This window comes from Ruditapes philippinarum, unplaced genomic scaffold (genome assembly GCF_026571515.1).
Source record: "Ruditapes philippinarum isolate M1 unplaced genomic scaffold, ASM2657151v2 ctg5508_1_1_1_1, whole genome shotgun sequence".
Classification (NCBI taxonomy): Eukaryota; Metazoa; Mollusca; class Bivalvia; order Venerida; family Veneridae; genus Ruditapes; species Ruditapes philippinarum.
The window spans coordinates 190-18,917 of NW_026863124.1; the positions used below are offsets into that span (position 1 = coordinate 190).

At 34.5% G+C, this 18,728-nt stretch overlaps 1 protein-coding gene across 1 annotated transcript; it reads left to right on the forward strand.

Annotated features, from left to right (window-relative positions):
* Positions 1-402: 402 nt before the first annotated feature.
* Positions 403-18,562, forward strand: LOC132721204 (aldehyde dehydrogenase family 16 member A1-like). The gene is given in 17 exon segments (XM_060705468.1): positions 403-504; positions 5,561-5,663; positions 6,017-6,143; positions 6,741-6,810; positions 6,813-6,921; positions 7,725-7,741; positions 8,797-8,949; positions 9,433-9,630; positions 9,832-9,930; positions 10,446-10,589; positions 11,250-11,348; positions 11,953-12,095; positions 12,450-12,617; positions 13,176-13,380; positions 14,133-14,318; positions 15,203-15,390; positions 16,165-18,562. Coding segments are annotated over 17 exon segments (2,223 nt in total). The 3' UTR covers positions 16,277-18,562.
* Positions 18,563-18,728: the final 166 nt, after the last annotated feature.

The window sequence follows — 18,728 nt, forward strand, 5'->3', positions numbered from 1 at the left end:
TTTCAACCCGGGGTCAAAAATTTAAAGTGATTGGGCAACATTTTCCATAAGTATTCAATTGATAAATAAGGGGTTGTATTAGCATTTTGGATATAATTTAAATATTCTTGTGAAAAATATGTTGCTAGAATTTTTTTAGTGATTTATAATGAACATTTTTAATGGTTTTATATTTTGTTCTTAAGTAACAAATATTTATGACTGTCAGTATATTTAAGCAATAATTATGTTATATTCACGCAACAATTTTCATAATATAATCATTTTGTGGATTGTTGTCACATATGATTCTAAAATATTAACATAATTATATTTGGTATTACAATAGATCCACACCAATTTCAATTTAATGCTAGTCATCCGGGATGAATACGTAAAGGTTTTAGTCTTTGACCTCTAAAGATGGTTCCACTGCACTCAAAATCATCGGAACCGAATTCCATTAAAGAAGTATTCAAAAACACTAAGTTAGGACCAACACGAGAAGCAGATAATGTTGCACAGGTATTTATATCATAATTTACTGGTTGTCACGACTGGAACAAAGTAACCCAAATGGTAACTTAGCCACATCGCCCTGGATTGATGATTCGTCTACTCAGATTCGCTCCATAAATGTTTGCACCCCACTTAAAAAAAAGACTTTTTGCAATGAATAAGTTAATGTGGGAATAATTCAATGGTTTTTGCACATAAAGAATACAGTATGTTCTTGTTTTTATGAAATTTGTGAATTTTTTAGAGTTTTTTAAAATTGTCAAACAAGTTGAAAACAATTTTATGTCCAAGAAATGCAACAGTGTTGTAATAATATTCTAGAATAATTTGATGTAGGGTTTGCAAAATAAATTTTGCCATGATGTATACAAGTGTGGATCAAGGAGGGGGGCGACTTACATAACCCTAAGAGTCTGTCTTCCTATACACAAAATACGGCTATATCCTGGAAAAGACCCCGGGCCAGACGTCTAAACGGCAGAAGTAAATATAAGGTTTCTTTAGTTCATCATATAAGGGGTGTCACGTTTATCAGTTTAAATAGGTATGGTCGGTTTTTAGATAAAAACTGGTTTATAGGAAGCTCAACAACTGGTAACTGAGGTAAGTATTAGACAAAGTGACAATTTTTAAAAAAGTAATTCTATGTCGCTTAAATAAATATGTTTAAACCAACCCTTGCTGAAGCTGTACACAATGTCAAACCCAAATCATACAGCACAATGTCAGACCTGCATCATGTAGCACAATGTCAGACCTACATCATGTTGGAGCGCAATGTCAGACCCAAATAATGTAGCACAATGTCAGACCCAAATCATAGAGCACAATGTCAGACCCATATCATGTAGCACAATGTCAGACCAAAATCATACAGCACAATGTCAGACACACATCATGTTGGAGCGCAATGTCAGACCCATATCATGTAGCACAATGTCAGACCAACATCTAGTTGCACAATATCAGACCCACATCATGTAGTACAATGTCAGACCCACATCATGCTGGAGCACAATGTCAGACCCACATCATGCTGGAGCACAATGTCAGACCCACATCATGTTGGAGCACAATGTCAGACCTCATCATGTAGCACAATTCAGAACCCACATTGTACAGCAAAATGTCAGACCCACATCATTTAACAAATGTCAGACCTACATCATACAGCACAATGTCAGACCTACATCATGTAGCACAATGTCTGACCCACATCATGTTGGAGCGCAATGTCAGACCCACATCATGTAGCACAATGTCAGACCCACATCATGCTGGAGTGCAAATGTCAGACCCCATATCATACAGCAACAATGTCAGAACCTATATCATGTAGCACAATGTCAGACCCACATCATGCTGGAAGCACAATGTCAGACCCACATCAATGCTGGAGCACAATGTCAGACCACATCATGTTGGAGTGCAATGTCAGACCCATATCATGTTGGAGCACAATGTCAGACCCATATCTATGTAGCACAATGTCAGGCCCACATCATACAGCACAATTTTAGACCTACATCATGTAGCACAATGTCAGACCAAACATCATGTTGGAGCGCAGTGTTAGACCATATCATGTAACAGTAGCACAATGTCAGACCCAAATTATACAGAAAATGTCAGACCAACAATCATGTAGCACATTGCCAGGCCCACATCATACAACACAATGTCAGACCCTACATCATGTAGCACAATGTCAGACCCACATCATGTTGGAGCATGGTGTCAGACCTGAATCATACAGCACAATGTCAGACCTACATTATACAGCACAATGTCAGACCCACATCATGTTGGAGCACAATGTCAGACCCACATCATGTAGCACAATGTCAGACCCACATTATACAGCACAATGTCAGACCCACGTCATGTAGCACAATGTCAGACCCACATCAAGCTGGAGCACAATGTCAGACCCACATCATACTGGAGCACAATGTCAGACCAACATCATGCTGGAGCACATTGTCAGACCCACATCATACTGGAGCACAATGTCAGACCCACATCATGCTGGAGCACAATGTCAGACCCACATCATACTGGAGCACAATGTTAGACCAACATCATGCTGGAGCACAATGTTAGAACCAACATTATGTAGCACACATGTCAGACCCACATCATGTTGCACAATGTCAGACCACATCATGCTGGAGCACAATGTCAACCCACATCATGCTGGAGCACAATATCAGACCCCCACATCATGCTGGAGCACAATGTCCAGACCCACATCATGTTGGAGCGCAATGTCAGACCCACATCATGTAGCACAATGTCAGACCCACATTATAACAGCACAATGTCAGACCCACGTCATGTAGCACAATGTCAGACCCACATCAAGCTGGAGCACAATGTCAGACCCACATCATACTGGAGCACAATGTCAGACCACTTCATGCTGGAGCACAATATCAGACCCTTACATCATGTTGCACAATGTCAGACCCACATCATGTAGCACAATGTCAGACAAACATCATGTAGCACAATGTCAGACCCCAAATAATGTAGCACAATGTCAATCCCACATCATGTAGCACAATGTCAGACCACATAATGTAGCACAATGTCAGACCCACATCATGCTGGAGCACATTGTCAGACCCACATCATACTGGAGCACAATGTCAGACCCACATCATGCTGGAGCACAATGTCAGACCCCACATCATACTGGAGCACAATGTCAGACCCACATCATACTGGAGCACAATGTCAGACCCACATCATGCTGGAGCACAATGTTAGACCAACATCATGTTGGAGCACAATGTCAGACCCACGTCATGTAGCACAATGTCAGACCCACGTCATGTAGCACAATGTCAGACCCACATCATGCTGGAGCACAATGTCAGACCCACATCATGCTGGAGCACAATGTCAGACCCACATCATGCTGGAGCACAATGTTAGACCAACATCATGTTGGAGCACAATGTCAGACCCACGTCATGTAGCACAATGTCAGACCCACGTCATGTAGCACAATGTCAGACCCACATCATGCTGGAGCACAATATCAGACCCACATCATGTTGCACAATGTCAGACCCACATCATGTAGCACAATTTCAGACACACATCATGTTGCACAATGTCAGACCCACATAATGTAGCACAATGTCAGACCCACGTCATGTAGCACAATGTCAGGCCCACATCATACAGCACAATGTCAGACCTACGTCATGTAGCACAATGTCAGGCCCACATCATACAGCACAATGTCCGACCCACGTCATGTAGCACAATGTCAGACCCACATCATAAAGCACACTGTTAGACCCACATCATGTAGCACAATGTCAGACCCACATCATGTAGCAGAATGTCAAAACTGGATAATGGTTCACAACAACAAACCATGTCTGTCAGCAAATAATCAGACAATATATATTTTACTTAATGGTTTTTGTATGATTTAATTATGAACGTAAAGCTGGCTGGCTCACTCACTCAAATAAGTTGTTTACATGTACAATGTTACCATTCTATCAAAGGCATATTATGATCAAATGTTATTTGCACATAAAAGTTTGTTTACTTTCTGATAAGGTTGTCAGCTCTTTAGGAAATTGTAAACTAGTTGGCCAGTGTAATGGTAGTACTGTTGATAAGAACATTTGATATTTGAAATATCAGAGGTGAAAGATTGTTTACAGTGTGATTGATAAATGACATTTTGTTCCTAAATATGCATGATACATTTTATTTAGAAATTGTTACATAAATTGTAAGTCTGCTGTAGCAATGTGTATTTCTCTCATTCGTTTATACATTAATGTATAAAGATATCCAGAATTTGACTATTTCAAGCTCTTTTTTGCCAGTTTCTGTGCAAGAATCAATTGTGTGTTAACAGCTCTTATAAGTAAAAGATTATTTTACTCAAGTTAGACATTAGAAAATACTGATAATTGCCATACAATCTGTTTTTTAAATGCAATATAAATATCTTTTAGAGAAAATGATTTTGTTACGTTTTAAACTATAAATTTACAGGTAAACACAGTATAAATACAATGGGTCATTAAAAAATCTGGGGTTTTTCTGTGTTTTTTTTTTTTAAGAAAGAACCAAACTTATTTGATCAGTAAAAGGAAATGCATCATCCCTCAAAATACAGTGAAACCTATGTTAAAGACCATGTCTAAATACAGATCAACCTGTAAATGAAGGTCACTCTTCAACAACCCTTCATTGATTGTTAAGAACAAAATAACCTCTAAATAAACCCCACATGTCTATAAGGGTTATGTTATATGACCTTTGTTAATAGGTTTGACTGTAGACATATTCATTAAGAATTTCCTAGATTTTAATAAATTTCTGCAATAAAAGAATTTTACCTAAAGATGAGCATTAATTTATATATCTTTAAAGTGTTGCAATTTCTTTGATAAGGTCCTAGACTTATATTTTTGATTCTCTACTGTTTCTTTAAAGTTTATTTATTTATGGACATATATAAAGGTAGTTGATTTAAAAGACATTAATTCAATGTCAGATACCTTAATTTGCATTTCATACTGCTAGATATTTTAATTAATTTCTGTTGACAAATAGGAAAACCAGTTAAATTGTTGGCTTTATAGGATTATTGTGATATAAGTTGATAAAAGTTATCTCAATGTAAAGTATTAAATGCCAGTAAATGAAATTTTTGCAAACAATATGTTTGCCAATTTTATATTGTATACTTGTCACAAATTTTATCAGACCATATCAGAATTTTTTCAAAGGTATAACTCTCTGACTATCAGTTTAAAAGACCACAAATTGTTGAACTTAACATCAGCTTTAATATTAGGCTTCTTCATACTTTTCTATCCTAATGTAATACATTTCTTTTGGGTTAAAAGCACAGACTTTACTCATTGCATTGCGATGCTTGGATAAGTTAATATTGTTGTTTGTTTCTGTTCATAGACTGAGCAATTTAAGATACATGTACTATAGCTAACAAAGTTTACAGCTCCTTCATTATTCATGATATGAATCTATATGAAATGGGTGTGTTTTATTTATATTTAAGGCGTGGCTAGATGACCATGAGAGGAGTTTTGGACATTTTATTGATGGAAAATGGGTAAAACCAGAAGGCAGGAAAACATATCAAACAAAAAACCCAGCCACTGGTATGTTCATAAATTTCAAGTTTAATTTTTAGCTCAAGTATTTACTCTGTAATAACTTTTGTTTTGGATTATGACATAGTTATGTTCTTTTTTTTACTTGATTTATTCTAAGACCAGCTATATTTTACTGTTCCCCCCTCCCAATCTTTTAATCTATTGTATAAAATGTTGACAAAAGAAAGTTTATTTCTGATAATTACAATTTTAAAAAGTTTGCCTTTGATAATAACAACACAGTTCATTGAATGTTGATGAGAAATACATAATAATATGTCTGCATTTAACCATAAATTCAGTGTTGCAGGAGATGGAATTTGGTATGATGAAATTTGTTTATTTTATGTTTATTTCAGGTCAGACTTTAGCTTCCACTTTACAGGGCACTAAAGAGGATGTAGATATGGCCGTGAAGTCATCGAGGAAAGCTTATGAGTCGTGGAGTAAAACACCACCTCATGTCCGAGCTCGATACATGTACAGGTAGCTGTTATAGATTATTATGGAGAATGAATAGTGTTATAAAATTATTTTTTTGTCACTAATGCATACTATATTGTATATTTTATGTGCTCTTAATTTGAGTCAGGTCAATGAATCTGATTTATGTAATGTGTATGCACATTTCATATCATGGTCAACTTTAACAAAAAAAGATGAAACAAAACTTGACTTTAGCATAAGAACAAATGTTAACTTTAGCATAAGAACAAAAACTGACTTTAGCATAAGAATAAAAGCTGACTAGCATAAGAATAAATGCTGACAAGCATAAGTACAAAAGCTGACTTTAACATAAGAACAAATGCTGACTTTAGCATAAGAACAAAAACTGACTTTAGCATAAGAATAAAAGCTGACTTTAACATAAGGACAAAAGCCTGACTTTAGCATAAGAACAAATGCTGACTTTAACATAAGAACGAAAGTTGACTTTAGCATAAGAATGGAAAAGACTAGCATAAGAACAAAAGCAGACTTAACATAAAAACGAAAGCTGACTTTAGCATAAGAATGAAAGCAGACTTTAGCATGAGAACAATAGCAGACTTTAGCATGAGTGGATTTAATGAATTTCAGTGTGGCTAGACACATTCAGAAGCATCAGCGTCTGATAACGGTTGTTGAATCTATGGACAATGGTAAAACCTTTTCCGTGAAAGCCGTGATGCTGATATTCCAACTGTAGTGCGACACTGGTACCACCATGCTGGATGGGCACAACTCATGGAATCTGAGATGAGGGGTTGGCAATCTATTGGTATGGAATGACTGGTCAAAATAAATTTATTGATTTGTTTCAGTTGAACAGTACTGCAAAATCTCATTATTATCCCATTACCTGCGGAATTAATGGTATGGATTTGCCCTGCTTTGGATTTAGAACTGTCCAACTGAATTTTAAGCCATTCTATTAACAAAATATAAAAAATAAGCTGCCAAAAGTTGAAAAGCATGGTCAGGCTTGCCTTGCTGTATACAGAACATTTTCATGGGTTTTTATAAGTTAATGGACCTTTTTTATCAAAATAAAGGTAAATGCAAATACAAATAATGTAATTCAAAAAAGGATCTTACAGCAGACAAATTAAAAAAATTTTGAAGCTTAAAATTGTGGATTAACCTTTCTATGAAAACCATAAGAATTAATGCCAGTTAATGAGTTTATCTCAAATATTGGCTTAACCTATTGTATATTTTCATGTTTCACACTTGATAATTGTTTTGCATTGTTACCATAATTGTCGAGGCATTTAAGGCCAAGTGGTTAAGGCCGACTTCAAACCACATGCTTTTCACTGCTGTAGGTTTGAATCCCGACAGGGACTTTGAATTCTTTCATGTGAGGAAGCTATCCAGCTAGCTTACAGAACATCAGTGGTTTTACTCTGGTGCCTGTTTGTACCTGAAATAATGCATGAAGAGCACCTGAGGTTTTCCTCCACCAGTAAAGGCTTGAAAATTGCCGTATGACCTTGTACAGTAAGTGGGACATAAAACCCAACAAACAAACAAAAGTTGTATGCATACCATAAATTGAATACTGAAATTTTTTATATAAAGGTGTTTTGGAGCCCCTTGTACCCCCGGAATTTCCCCTTATGTTTTCTTTACATGGAAAGGGGTGCCCGCATTGGGCCCTGGGCAATACAAAAAACTCCCCAAAACCCGAATTCACGGACTTCTCCCTTGTACTGGCCCGAGAACTGTTTTTGAAGCTGGCCTGCCCCCTGGGGGTGTTTAACGTGATCAAGGAATGGACAGATTTGGGGAAATATGCTGGGTTTCATGATGGCGTGGAAAAAATAGGGTTTTACGGGTCAACTGGGGGAAAAGTTCATTTCAATTTTCTGTAAAAATTATCATTATAAATTTTAAAAATTTACTAATTGGTACATGTAAATGTTGTTGAAAATGTACGTACGTCAATCTGGTTCAGTGCTGGAATGGGAAAACATTTGTTTACGAACAAAAATCAAGCCAGATATTGATTGTAATCTAATTTGATAGGAGTTATATTCAAAAGGAGTTAACCTGTAACTGCACTAAGGTGACTGTTTTACCTACTGGTCCCTATTTTGAGTGTTATTCCCAATATATGTTATGCTTTAGCTATGATAAAATCTCTCACAATTCTTCCATTTTCATATAAACTGATTTAAATTTGGCAACATTTTTTTTAGAAACAGAAAGACATTTTACCTATATTGATTTTGTTTATATATTGTCAGTTTTATTATATAGAATATTTACCCCTCACAATGGCTGCTTATTTTTGCTGGAGAGGTAAATATTGTACTACTATGAAACTATCTTATGATGCTTAAGTTGTATTCAATCATCTGTTGCACATTTATATTGATACATGTACATGTATGTTGATATGTACGTACGTCAATCTGGTTCAGTGCTGGAATGGGAAAACATTTGTTTACGAACAGAAGTATACTTGAAATATGTTATGCCCTGACTTCTTTCCCTTAAATAAACTACTAGTGTTCCCATTTCATTTTAAGCCAAATCCATCATATAAATTTTTGCAGTGTAAGGGTTTTACGTTTGTACTTTCTATGGTTTTACTTTAAAGAATAATCTGATTATTTAATGATATTGATGTTTTCATTTGATATTTTAGGTTGGGCAGACGTTAAGGAGATTGATAGCAGGTACTGGTAAGAAGTTGTCACTAGAACTGGGTGGTAAATCAGCTGTTATAGTATTTGACTCGGCTGATCTAGACAGTACAGTAGAAGGTCTGGTTGATGCAATCTGGTTCAATCAGGGACAGGTATTACTTAACTTTAGTTCAAACTTTTAATTATATCCCTACCAAACATAGTTTGCCTTATATATACTTGTAGCTCTTTGCCCAATCCGATCTCCATTGTTTTTTATGTCCCCCAAGCAAATCTTTAATTACATCCCTACCAAACATATTTGTAGGTCTTTGCCAGTCCTGTCTTCATTTTTTTATGCCCCCCCCACCCCAGCATAGTAATTTAAACATCCGTCTTCACTACCTTAAGTAAATATATGTAGGGGGCCACTTACCTGTAAACAGAACAAAATATTATAGATGTTAGTAAAATGTAAAAAGCCACATTTATATTCGTCTTCTAAGAAGTAGTTTATTGGCAAACCAGATAATTTTAATATTGAAAATTCTCTTGTGATCTCCTGACACTTGTGTAGGTATATAGAATAATTTGAATTGATAAATGATACATTGTACTCATTTATAAGATTTAACCAAATGTTTACTGTGTTCTAGGTATGCAGTGCCGGGTCTAGGCTTCTGGTACAGGAGTCAGTTTATGGTAGACTGGTTGGAAAATTGAAAACTAGACTGACCCACTTTAGAGTGGGAGACAGTCTTGATAAAACAGTTGATATGGGTGCCATAGTGGATGACTCACAGAAGAAATCAATAGATGAGTATGTAGAAGATGCTCGTAGAGAAGGGGCAGAGGTAGTGTACATGTTTTATCTTCATATTTCTCTAAGTAATTCATGAACTGAGTTGTGTTTAAGTTGTCTACCTGTCTGTCTGAAGACACTTTTATGTACAGTAGAACTTGCCAAAAAATGATTAGACTTCAGGTCTTTGACTCATATATCTTTTGTGATTATCACGCAACACCAGGTCTTAATAAGATCAAATTCATTTCAGGTTTACCAAGCATCAGCATGTATTCCAGTCAGAGGATGTTTTTATCCACCAACGCTAATAACAAATGTTCAGACTGTGTCTCGAGTTGTAGCAGAAGAGGTAAATATCTAGACTGATGTACAATTTTATACTTATTACTGTATAAATAAACACAAAGCATGTGTCACAACGAATATGTCATTTATTGTTTAGCTCTCCGGAGCATAACATGCTTATGGTGAGCTATTGTGATCCCCTGTCCAGTGTGCTTCATCCAGAATAGGAGAAAAAAGACCAATGTTTGATAGAGGCATTTCATTAGAGACATGAATACTGTAACTGCTTGTTTTTACAGAATTCATTTTTTGTTTAATGTTTAAACTATCATGATAACTTACTATTTATCAAGTGCTCATGTGAAACCTTAACTATCAGAAAGTGGCAGACTGAAAGATAGCTTTATTAGTTTGAATAGAAGTATTCTGATAATTCATTTTACATTAATCTATTGTTGCCTTAGTGATAAAAAGGAAAAGAAAGCATGGAAAACATAATAGTCCAAGAATGCAATATACTTTGATTAACTTGTCATGTACATGAAAACAATATTGCTAATTGATTAATTATTTTTGCAGATATTTGGTCCAGTATTGGTAGTTTTACCATTTAGAACAGCTAAAGAGGCTATCACACTAGCAAACAACTCTATGTATGGTCTGGGTGGTAGTGTGTGGACAGAAAATATCTCACTTGCCATGGAAGTGGCTATCAGTATTAAAGTAAGCTATTGTAGCTATACTGTATTATTTTATAATATAATTACAAACATCACCAGTCCGTCTGCTTTGCTCAATAGGGAGAGCATCAAATAAGTACTCCAGGGGAAGCTGCATCGATCCTTGGTATGATTTCATCATGAAATTTGATTTCCGGTATCAAATCTAATGGTCATTTGTATCCCACTGCTGATTTAGAAATCATGTGGTATTAAAAATTTGTCACTTGCGTAGAAATTGGTATTACTGGTTAGTTATCCAGGTAGGTTGGTTATGTGGATCTACCACTGAGATATGACCAAATATATGATGAAATCAGCATAAAGAAAAAAATATCAGAAAAATAAAGAAATTTGATTCACCTTTGTAATGATCAACTGATGCAAAGAGAGGGGTGAAAAAATCACAAAATATAATAACGAAATCACTGTACCCTGTTTTGCTAGTCTATACAATTCATTACGACTCTGTCTTGTGTGTACAAGCACATGTTACTTCCGATCACTGTACCCTTCTTGGGAGCCTATGTATTTCATCTTGAACTTTTCTTGTGATAACAGGAAGTAGACTCGTTTATATACTGTAAAATTGTGACAAAGCGTTGAATAGTTCTCTTTGATACATTTTATGTACATGTGTACTATTGATGAATATTTTATATAGACAGGTACAATGTGGATTAACTCACACAACATGTTTGATGCCGCAGCAGGTTTTGGTGGATATAAACAGAGTGGTTATGGTCGAGATGGAGGGAAAGAGGTGTGATATAACATTCTGTAATTCTTGATATATATACTTAAATTATTCCATATATCATTATTTTATATAAAAAAACAAACATTTAGAACCTCTTTACTGTTGTCCCATTTCTTAACATACAAGATAATCTGAAAAATATTTAGTTTAATGACTGCATTTCTTATCTTATTTGTATCAGATCATGGTTGAAATATTGGGATTTTTTTATTCTGCTGATATATCACATGTATGTAATCCTGTACCTACAACATATCATGGGGGCGTCTGTGTCCAAGACAGTTTAGGTCAGTGATATCCAATCACTTGCTTTTTACTGTTGTGTATTTGAATCCTACCAGGAACTTTGAATTCTTTCATGTGATGAAGCTATCCAGTTATCTTACAGAACATTGGTGTTTCTAATTAACTGTTCAAGCCTGAAATAATGTGCGGAAAGGCACCTGAGGTCTTCCTTCACCAGTAAAGCTGCCATAATTATGACCTTACAGTACCAAATAAAAGCTACAACAAATAAAGATATTTTTTATCTCTTAACCTTGTGTATAATCTTCATGATTTACCTTAAGTGTGATGAAAGTCAAATTGCTTTTCAACCTTATTACAGGGATTGTATGAGTATGTTAGGCCAGCTTGGGAGTCACGTCCACGTCCAGCAAATGTTGAACTTGATTTGAAGACATTTGGTGCAACCATAGGTAGCAGGCCTAATGTCGGTGGTAATGAATGTGGCAAGGGAGAAATACCAAAGTAAGATAAACAAAATAATCTGTATACTTTATTAATGAAGTCATAATTGTAGGTCTAACACTTGTAATTGTTACATGGTTATTAAACATTTTTGTGAGCACATAGTATGATTGAACAGTACAGGATTAATTCTTAGAAAGAAGGTTACAAAAAAAGTAGAAATTGTTTTTGTCTTCTGCATAAAATGGTCACTTCAGCTAAGAGGAGAAAATACTTTAAAATGACAGTTTTTCTTTGTTAAGGAAGTATGATTCTTTGTAGTTGTGGGGCTATCTTTTTTCAATTAGAAAAGGTTCATTAATTATCATTTTCTCCATAGATAAATTCTGAAGCTATATTTATACTTATTTGTAGGATTGATCATACATATAAGATGTATTATGGAGGAGCACAAAAGAGACCAGATGGTCAGTATTCACGTCCTGTCACCAATCCCGACGGTAAAGTTATAGGTCATGTTGGAGAAGGTAACAGGAAAGACATCAGAAATGCAGTAGAGGCAGCTCATAGTGCTGCTCCAGGGTTAGTATTTGTATCTACATGAATTGTATTGGCTGTAAAATTGATAATAATCAATATGGAGGTCCAGTGTTAGTCAATCTCTATTATTTCAATAGTGCTGTTAATAAATCAGTCACTATGATCACAATAGGGGATCTTCTACATGAGTCAGTCACTATGATTTCAATAGTATTCTTCACAAGTCAATAACTATGATTTCAATAGTGTACATGTGATTAAAGTACAGTGTAATTCTGAAATCAAACCACCAGTGGGCAAGCCAAAAATAGGATTTAGATACAGAATTCTACAATTAAATGAACCAGTACAAATGTGAAATATAAGACATGAAAAGAAATATGAATCTGGTGAAATTTTATGAAATGCCATAAATTGAGAAAGTTTATTGAATATTGCTTTCAGCTGTAAGTGACTTTGTTGGTACAACAAAATTAAGTTTTCACAATTTAAAACATGATAGATGTTATCATCTGAATTGCAGTTTGAATTAAGCAAGAAATTAAGTCGTTGATGCTGTTGAGAGATTTTAGGCTTTCACATTCTCTATTAACATGGCAGGTGGGGAAAGAGAGCGGCTCATAATCGTGCACAGATAGTTTACTATATGGCAGAAAATCTAGAGATCAGGAAACAAGAGTTTGCAGGTAGAATTCAGGAAATGACAGGAAAGTCACTTGAGGAAGCTCTGAGAGAAGTTGATGTTTCTATAAATAGATTATTCCATTGGGGCGCTTATTGTGATAAATACGGAGGTTCAGTACAGGTACTATATCTTTGATATTGTTTTTAATCCTTAACACATTAAATATTGACTAGATTTGTAAATATTTCGGTCTAGACAAAACCGTTCATCATTTTAAGGAAATATTTCGGGTAAATGTGTTTTCTAAATAGAGAACACTGCAGACCATGATCAGGGTACAACATAGATAGATGTGACAGCTGATGTTGGTTTGCACTGGATGCATACATAGAATTAGATGTTGCCAGTAGGATAAGGATTAAATTCCCTTTAATTCCCATTAATTCAATGAAAATGTAAAAAAAAAACACGTTTCAGCATAAACAATGCAAATCAGAATAATTTAAAGCAAATATCTTGGACTTATTTAATAAGTCTTTGTTGTGTTATAGTGGACAGTCTATGTAAACGTGTATCTAGTTGTGCATTTACCTTAATTATGGAGAAAGTAAAATTTATATACATATATAAGAAAAGAGGAAGAATTTTAACAGAATTTAACATAACTGGCTATGCTTGAAATAAAAACACATGGATAATAAAAATACATTCATTTTAAAGTCTTTACAATTTTTTAACTGATCACCAACCAATGATTCTTTATGTTTAAAGTTTGGCAATAAATTGTTTGTCTTTGATATACTGCTCACATAAATAAATAGGCATCAATAAAGGCAGTGTTTGTTTATGAAAAGCTGTATTTTATTTATGATTATATGTGCCTTTTTGTGACCACCAAGATGAAATTAGTATTTAAATTGAATGATTTTCAGGAAACCACATTATATGGAGCAACAGTGAAGATACATGAGCCAGTAGGTGTGATAGGTATTGCCTGTCCAGATCAGTACCCGTTACTTGCCTTTGTGTCGTTGTTTGCCCCAGCTGTGATCCGAGGTAACACGGTGGTGATTGTACCAAGTGAGAAATATCCATTACTTGCCCTCGATCTTTATCAGGTTTGTTTATTTATACATCAAAATATAATCAAACTATTTTTTTATTCTAAATTTCAGAGAGTGTTTCAGGCCGAGTGGTTAAGGTCAGTGACTTCAAGCCTTCTGCGCCTCACCTGTAGGTTTGAATCCTGTTGGGGGACCTTAGATTCTTACATGTGAGGAAACTATCCAGCTAGCTTACGGCATGTCAGTGGTTCTACTCAGGTGCCAGTACCTGTGCGAAATAATGCACAGAATGGTACCTAAGGTCTTTCTTCACCAGTAAAGCTGGGGAATAACCATATGACCTGTGTGGGTGCGATGTAAAATCCAACTGGAAAACAAAATGAAAATTTAAAATTCATCTTGAAGTACTAGATATATGTATATGAACCACTTAATGACTAACTGCTGCCAATAGTATCAGATTTAAGAAATAATTAGACTGAAATCAACAATAGATTATTGAGATATTTTCGAGATATGTTCCTCATGGTACGTTCTGTGTTTCTAAATAGAAAAAAAGACTATGAATGGCATACAGTGTCAGTATCATAAATTACTCTCTTTGTTCTTGTGATGGGTTTGACAGAAAAATTTGTTGGGAATACTGTGTTTGGATGTTTTCTAGGCTCACCCTTTCAGGCACTGAGAGAACAGAACATGGACATGTCACCATTCATGTCCTTAAAGATTTTAATTTTCCAAAGGTGCCTATTAATTTATAATTCACTAAATTTACTGAATATATGTATGCGTACATTGATTTTGTCTCTGCTTGTACAATTTTCGCTGTGTAGCAGAGAATGCAGATGTATGGAATAGTGTACAAGTCTTTTTAGTTTTTACAAAAGAATACACGTAAATCGATTTTATTATATATATTTTATTTCCTCCCTATTTAGATATTTGATACATCTGATCTACCAGGGGGTGTTGTCAACATTATCACAGGAGACAGGGACCATCTCACAAAGTTTCTAGCAGAACATCAGGACATTCAGTCTATGTGGTATTTCGGTGGTGCCGAGGGATCCAAATACGTTGAATACATATCTGCTGAGAATGTTAAACGTACTTGGGTAAATTATGGGTGAGTATATTACTATATCTTCATGAAATGGTCAGTCAAATGCTCGCCCATATGGTATTTTCCGGTGGCAATGGTAAACAAACCAAACACACACATGGCCAGACTGAGGTAGAAGGTATAGAGATAAAGTTTAATATTGTATATGTCAGTATGTGTCTAATAATTTTTAACTCAAATATTCAAAGAGTCGGGACAGCTGTTGTACTCTGGCATAGGCATCAGCATCACACTTTGGTTACCTTATTTGTGTGCATGTTGGTCTCCAAAACTACTGAAGAGAATGGATTGAAAGTTCACACACTTATTTAAGACCATAAAAGGAGTTCACAGTGTAAGGCCAATAACTCTAACATGGATTTTGACAGAATTATGGCCCTTTTGATATTAACAAATTCTTCATTATCCAGCTCTTGTTTTACTATTGCGCATAGAGAATTGTCGAGCATACTGTCCTACTGACAGCTTTTGTCCTTATTTATAACAGTGAATTTTGCTAAAGTATCAACTCTACTTGGTTAAAGTTTTGCACAGATATTCATTTGAATTTTTATCAAACATGTCAGGATTGTAACTCTGGCAGCCAGGTTAGCCAAAAACATCTGTCCTGTTTCAGGGCCATATGACCTACATTGTGATTGTGCACCATAAAACAAAACAAACAAAAAATATAGATTCCTATTAGTTATTTATATATGCCTGTTAAGTTAGGTTTATATCAAACTTTGATATCTGTGTACATTTTTTTACATATCTCACCATCTTATATTGTTACAGTATTGAGAGAGATTGGGAGGACTGCGAGCAAGGTCAAGGTGAAGAATTCTTGTATCATTCCATTCAAGTAAAAAATATCTGGATACCCATGGGAGACGTGTTTGCTAACTAAACTTCTCCACATATCTATCATGTAGAGGTGATAATAAAGCAAATGATTTATAAGAAGAAACAGTTGACATTCCGAATTATACATGCTTGATGTTAATTTTGTTTACTATTTTTCTGAAAGAAAAAAGTTTTTTCATGACAATCTAAAGTAATTATGGGGTAAATACTTTATTTAGGTAGAAACAGCTTCAGCATTTGTTTGTTTATATTTAAATTTAGCAGATGCATTCAATTTACTTTGATGATCATGTTTAAAATATACAACTGTTTTCGTTGTTAACAAACATTTGTTGATACTTTGTGATATACACAGTTACAGTGTTGAATCTAGGACAGGGACAAAATAAGGGCACCCGACAATATATTTAGAATTAATTAGATGATCACTATTTACAAAAACTGGTTTTTTGTTTGTGATACGTTACAGAAGAACATGTATGTAAACTGTATATATATATATATATATATTATATGTGTGTGTGTGTGTGTGTGTGTATATACAAATGTATTTGTATGTATTTGGGTATTGAGCTAAGAATTTATATCCTAGAAGTTTTGGTATCTATGTAAGAATCTCTTAATTTGTTTGTTTAGTTTAATTTAGCAACCTTTTTGTTTTAATTTTTTTTTTATTATAGAACAGTATTTGCAGTGAACTTTTTTTTTACCTAAATCAGTATTTAGATTTCATAAAAAATCTCGGTGAAAACCCTCCAAAATTGTTATGGATAAAATGTTTTTGGATGGAAATTCACAAAATTTTGTTAATGTCAATCATTGTTTTGTTTGTTTTATTTTACTTTAGTTTAAGTTCCTAGTATATTAAATGATAAATTTACATATCAGAAGCGGACATTGACTGATCGATTTTTATTGAGATTTTTTTTTTTTTTTTTTTTTTTTTTTAAATTTCGATTTTGAAAGGAAGCTATTAGCTTATAGGCACACTCTGGAATCTGTACCAGTACTGAGCAATGTGTGTAAATTTTTTCTTACACAAGAAAACATCGGCTTGCCCCTGAGAAGGTTTGAACCTACACAGAAAGTGATATATAGATTACTAATGGCATGCATTTACTAGTGAATATGTTGATGTAGCTAATGTTCACATATATGTATTTTTGTTTATGTTTTACTGTTCGTAAGTTTTATGCTACTCTTATACCAAAATTGTTTTGGAAAAAAAAAATATTGTAATTGTAGATGTCAGAAATTGAATGTAAAAATTCATGTTAGATATGTATTTTATAGTACTGTTCTGTATGCTAGTCATGTACTAAAATTTAGAAAGTGTTCATACATAATTTTCATTTTTAAAAGTACTCAGGTGATATGTTATAGTCAACCTTTGTTCTCTTGTTAAAGGAACTTCACCAAGGTCAAAAAGCCAAAAACCAAAAAACATAAAATTTATATTCTTTGATCAGAGACATAGATAACATGTTATCTATGTCTCTGCTTTGATAGATCAAGTGAAACACATAAAATAGAAAAATCTGCAAAGGATAATAAAGAAATATACTCTGGATTAAATTGAATATCGATTCTTGTGCAGTTCTTAGCCAGATTATATTATTTTAGAATTATGGGGTGAGGGATTAATCAGAGAATTTGCACACAAATTATTAGTCCAGACCTACATCAAATGGTATACATATTCTAGTCCATCATGTCAAAAAACCTTTGTGGAGGCACTTTAACTTTTGTTAACAATTTCTCTTAAACTACTAGGCCAGTTCTGGTAAAACAATACAGGAATAATTCTAGGATAGTGATTTACAAAATATGTGCAGCTTTAATTTTTCCAGTCTACTGAATAAATTGGCCACTTTGCAAATGTTTTCAATATCTTTGGATATCCATGTACTTCCAGTCTCCCGTTAAATGTTTGATTCAAAGTAAATGTTAATTAAATTTCATTGAGGCATGCGTCGCCCAGTGGTTCAGGTGGTTGACTTCAACCACTTGCCCCTCACCTGTGGGTTTGAATCCTGACAGAGACTTTGAATTATTTCATATTAGGAAGCTATCGAGCGTTGGTTCTACTCAGGTGCCTGTTTGTGCATTAAGTAATGCACAGAAGGGCACCCGAGGTGTTCCTGCTCAAGAAGTCCAGATATCACTTTACAATATCACTAGTATAAGCTATAAGTGTGTGGTATATATTTATTCAGAGCTTACATTACTACCTTATTGTTTGTACATAGATATGAAGACAATTATATAGAGTATGTGTCTTCATATATTTTGACTTTTCTTTGACTAATAAAGCAAAGATATTATAGAACACGTTGTTGTATTTATTTTGTTGTACCTCTTAAAGTAAAGTATGTTGACAAAAGACCAAGTTCTATATTTCTTTCCAGTCTTGAGTTTATTCAAACATAACTTTAGATTTAGAACATTTAAATTTCAAAAGGATCAATAGCCCCAACAACACACCTTCCGTAATA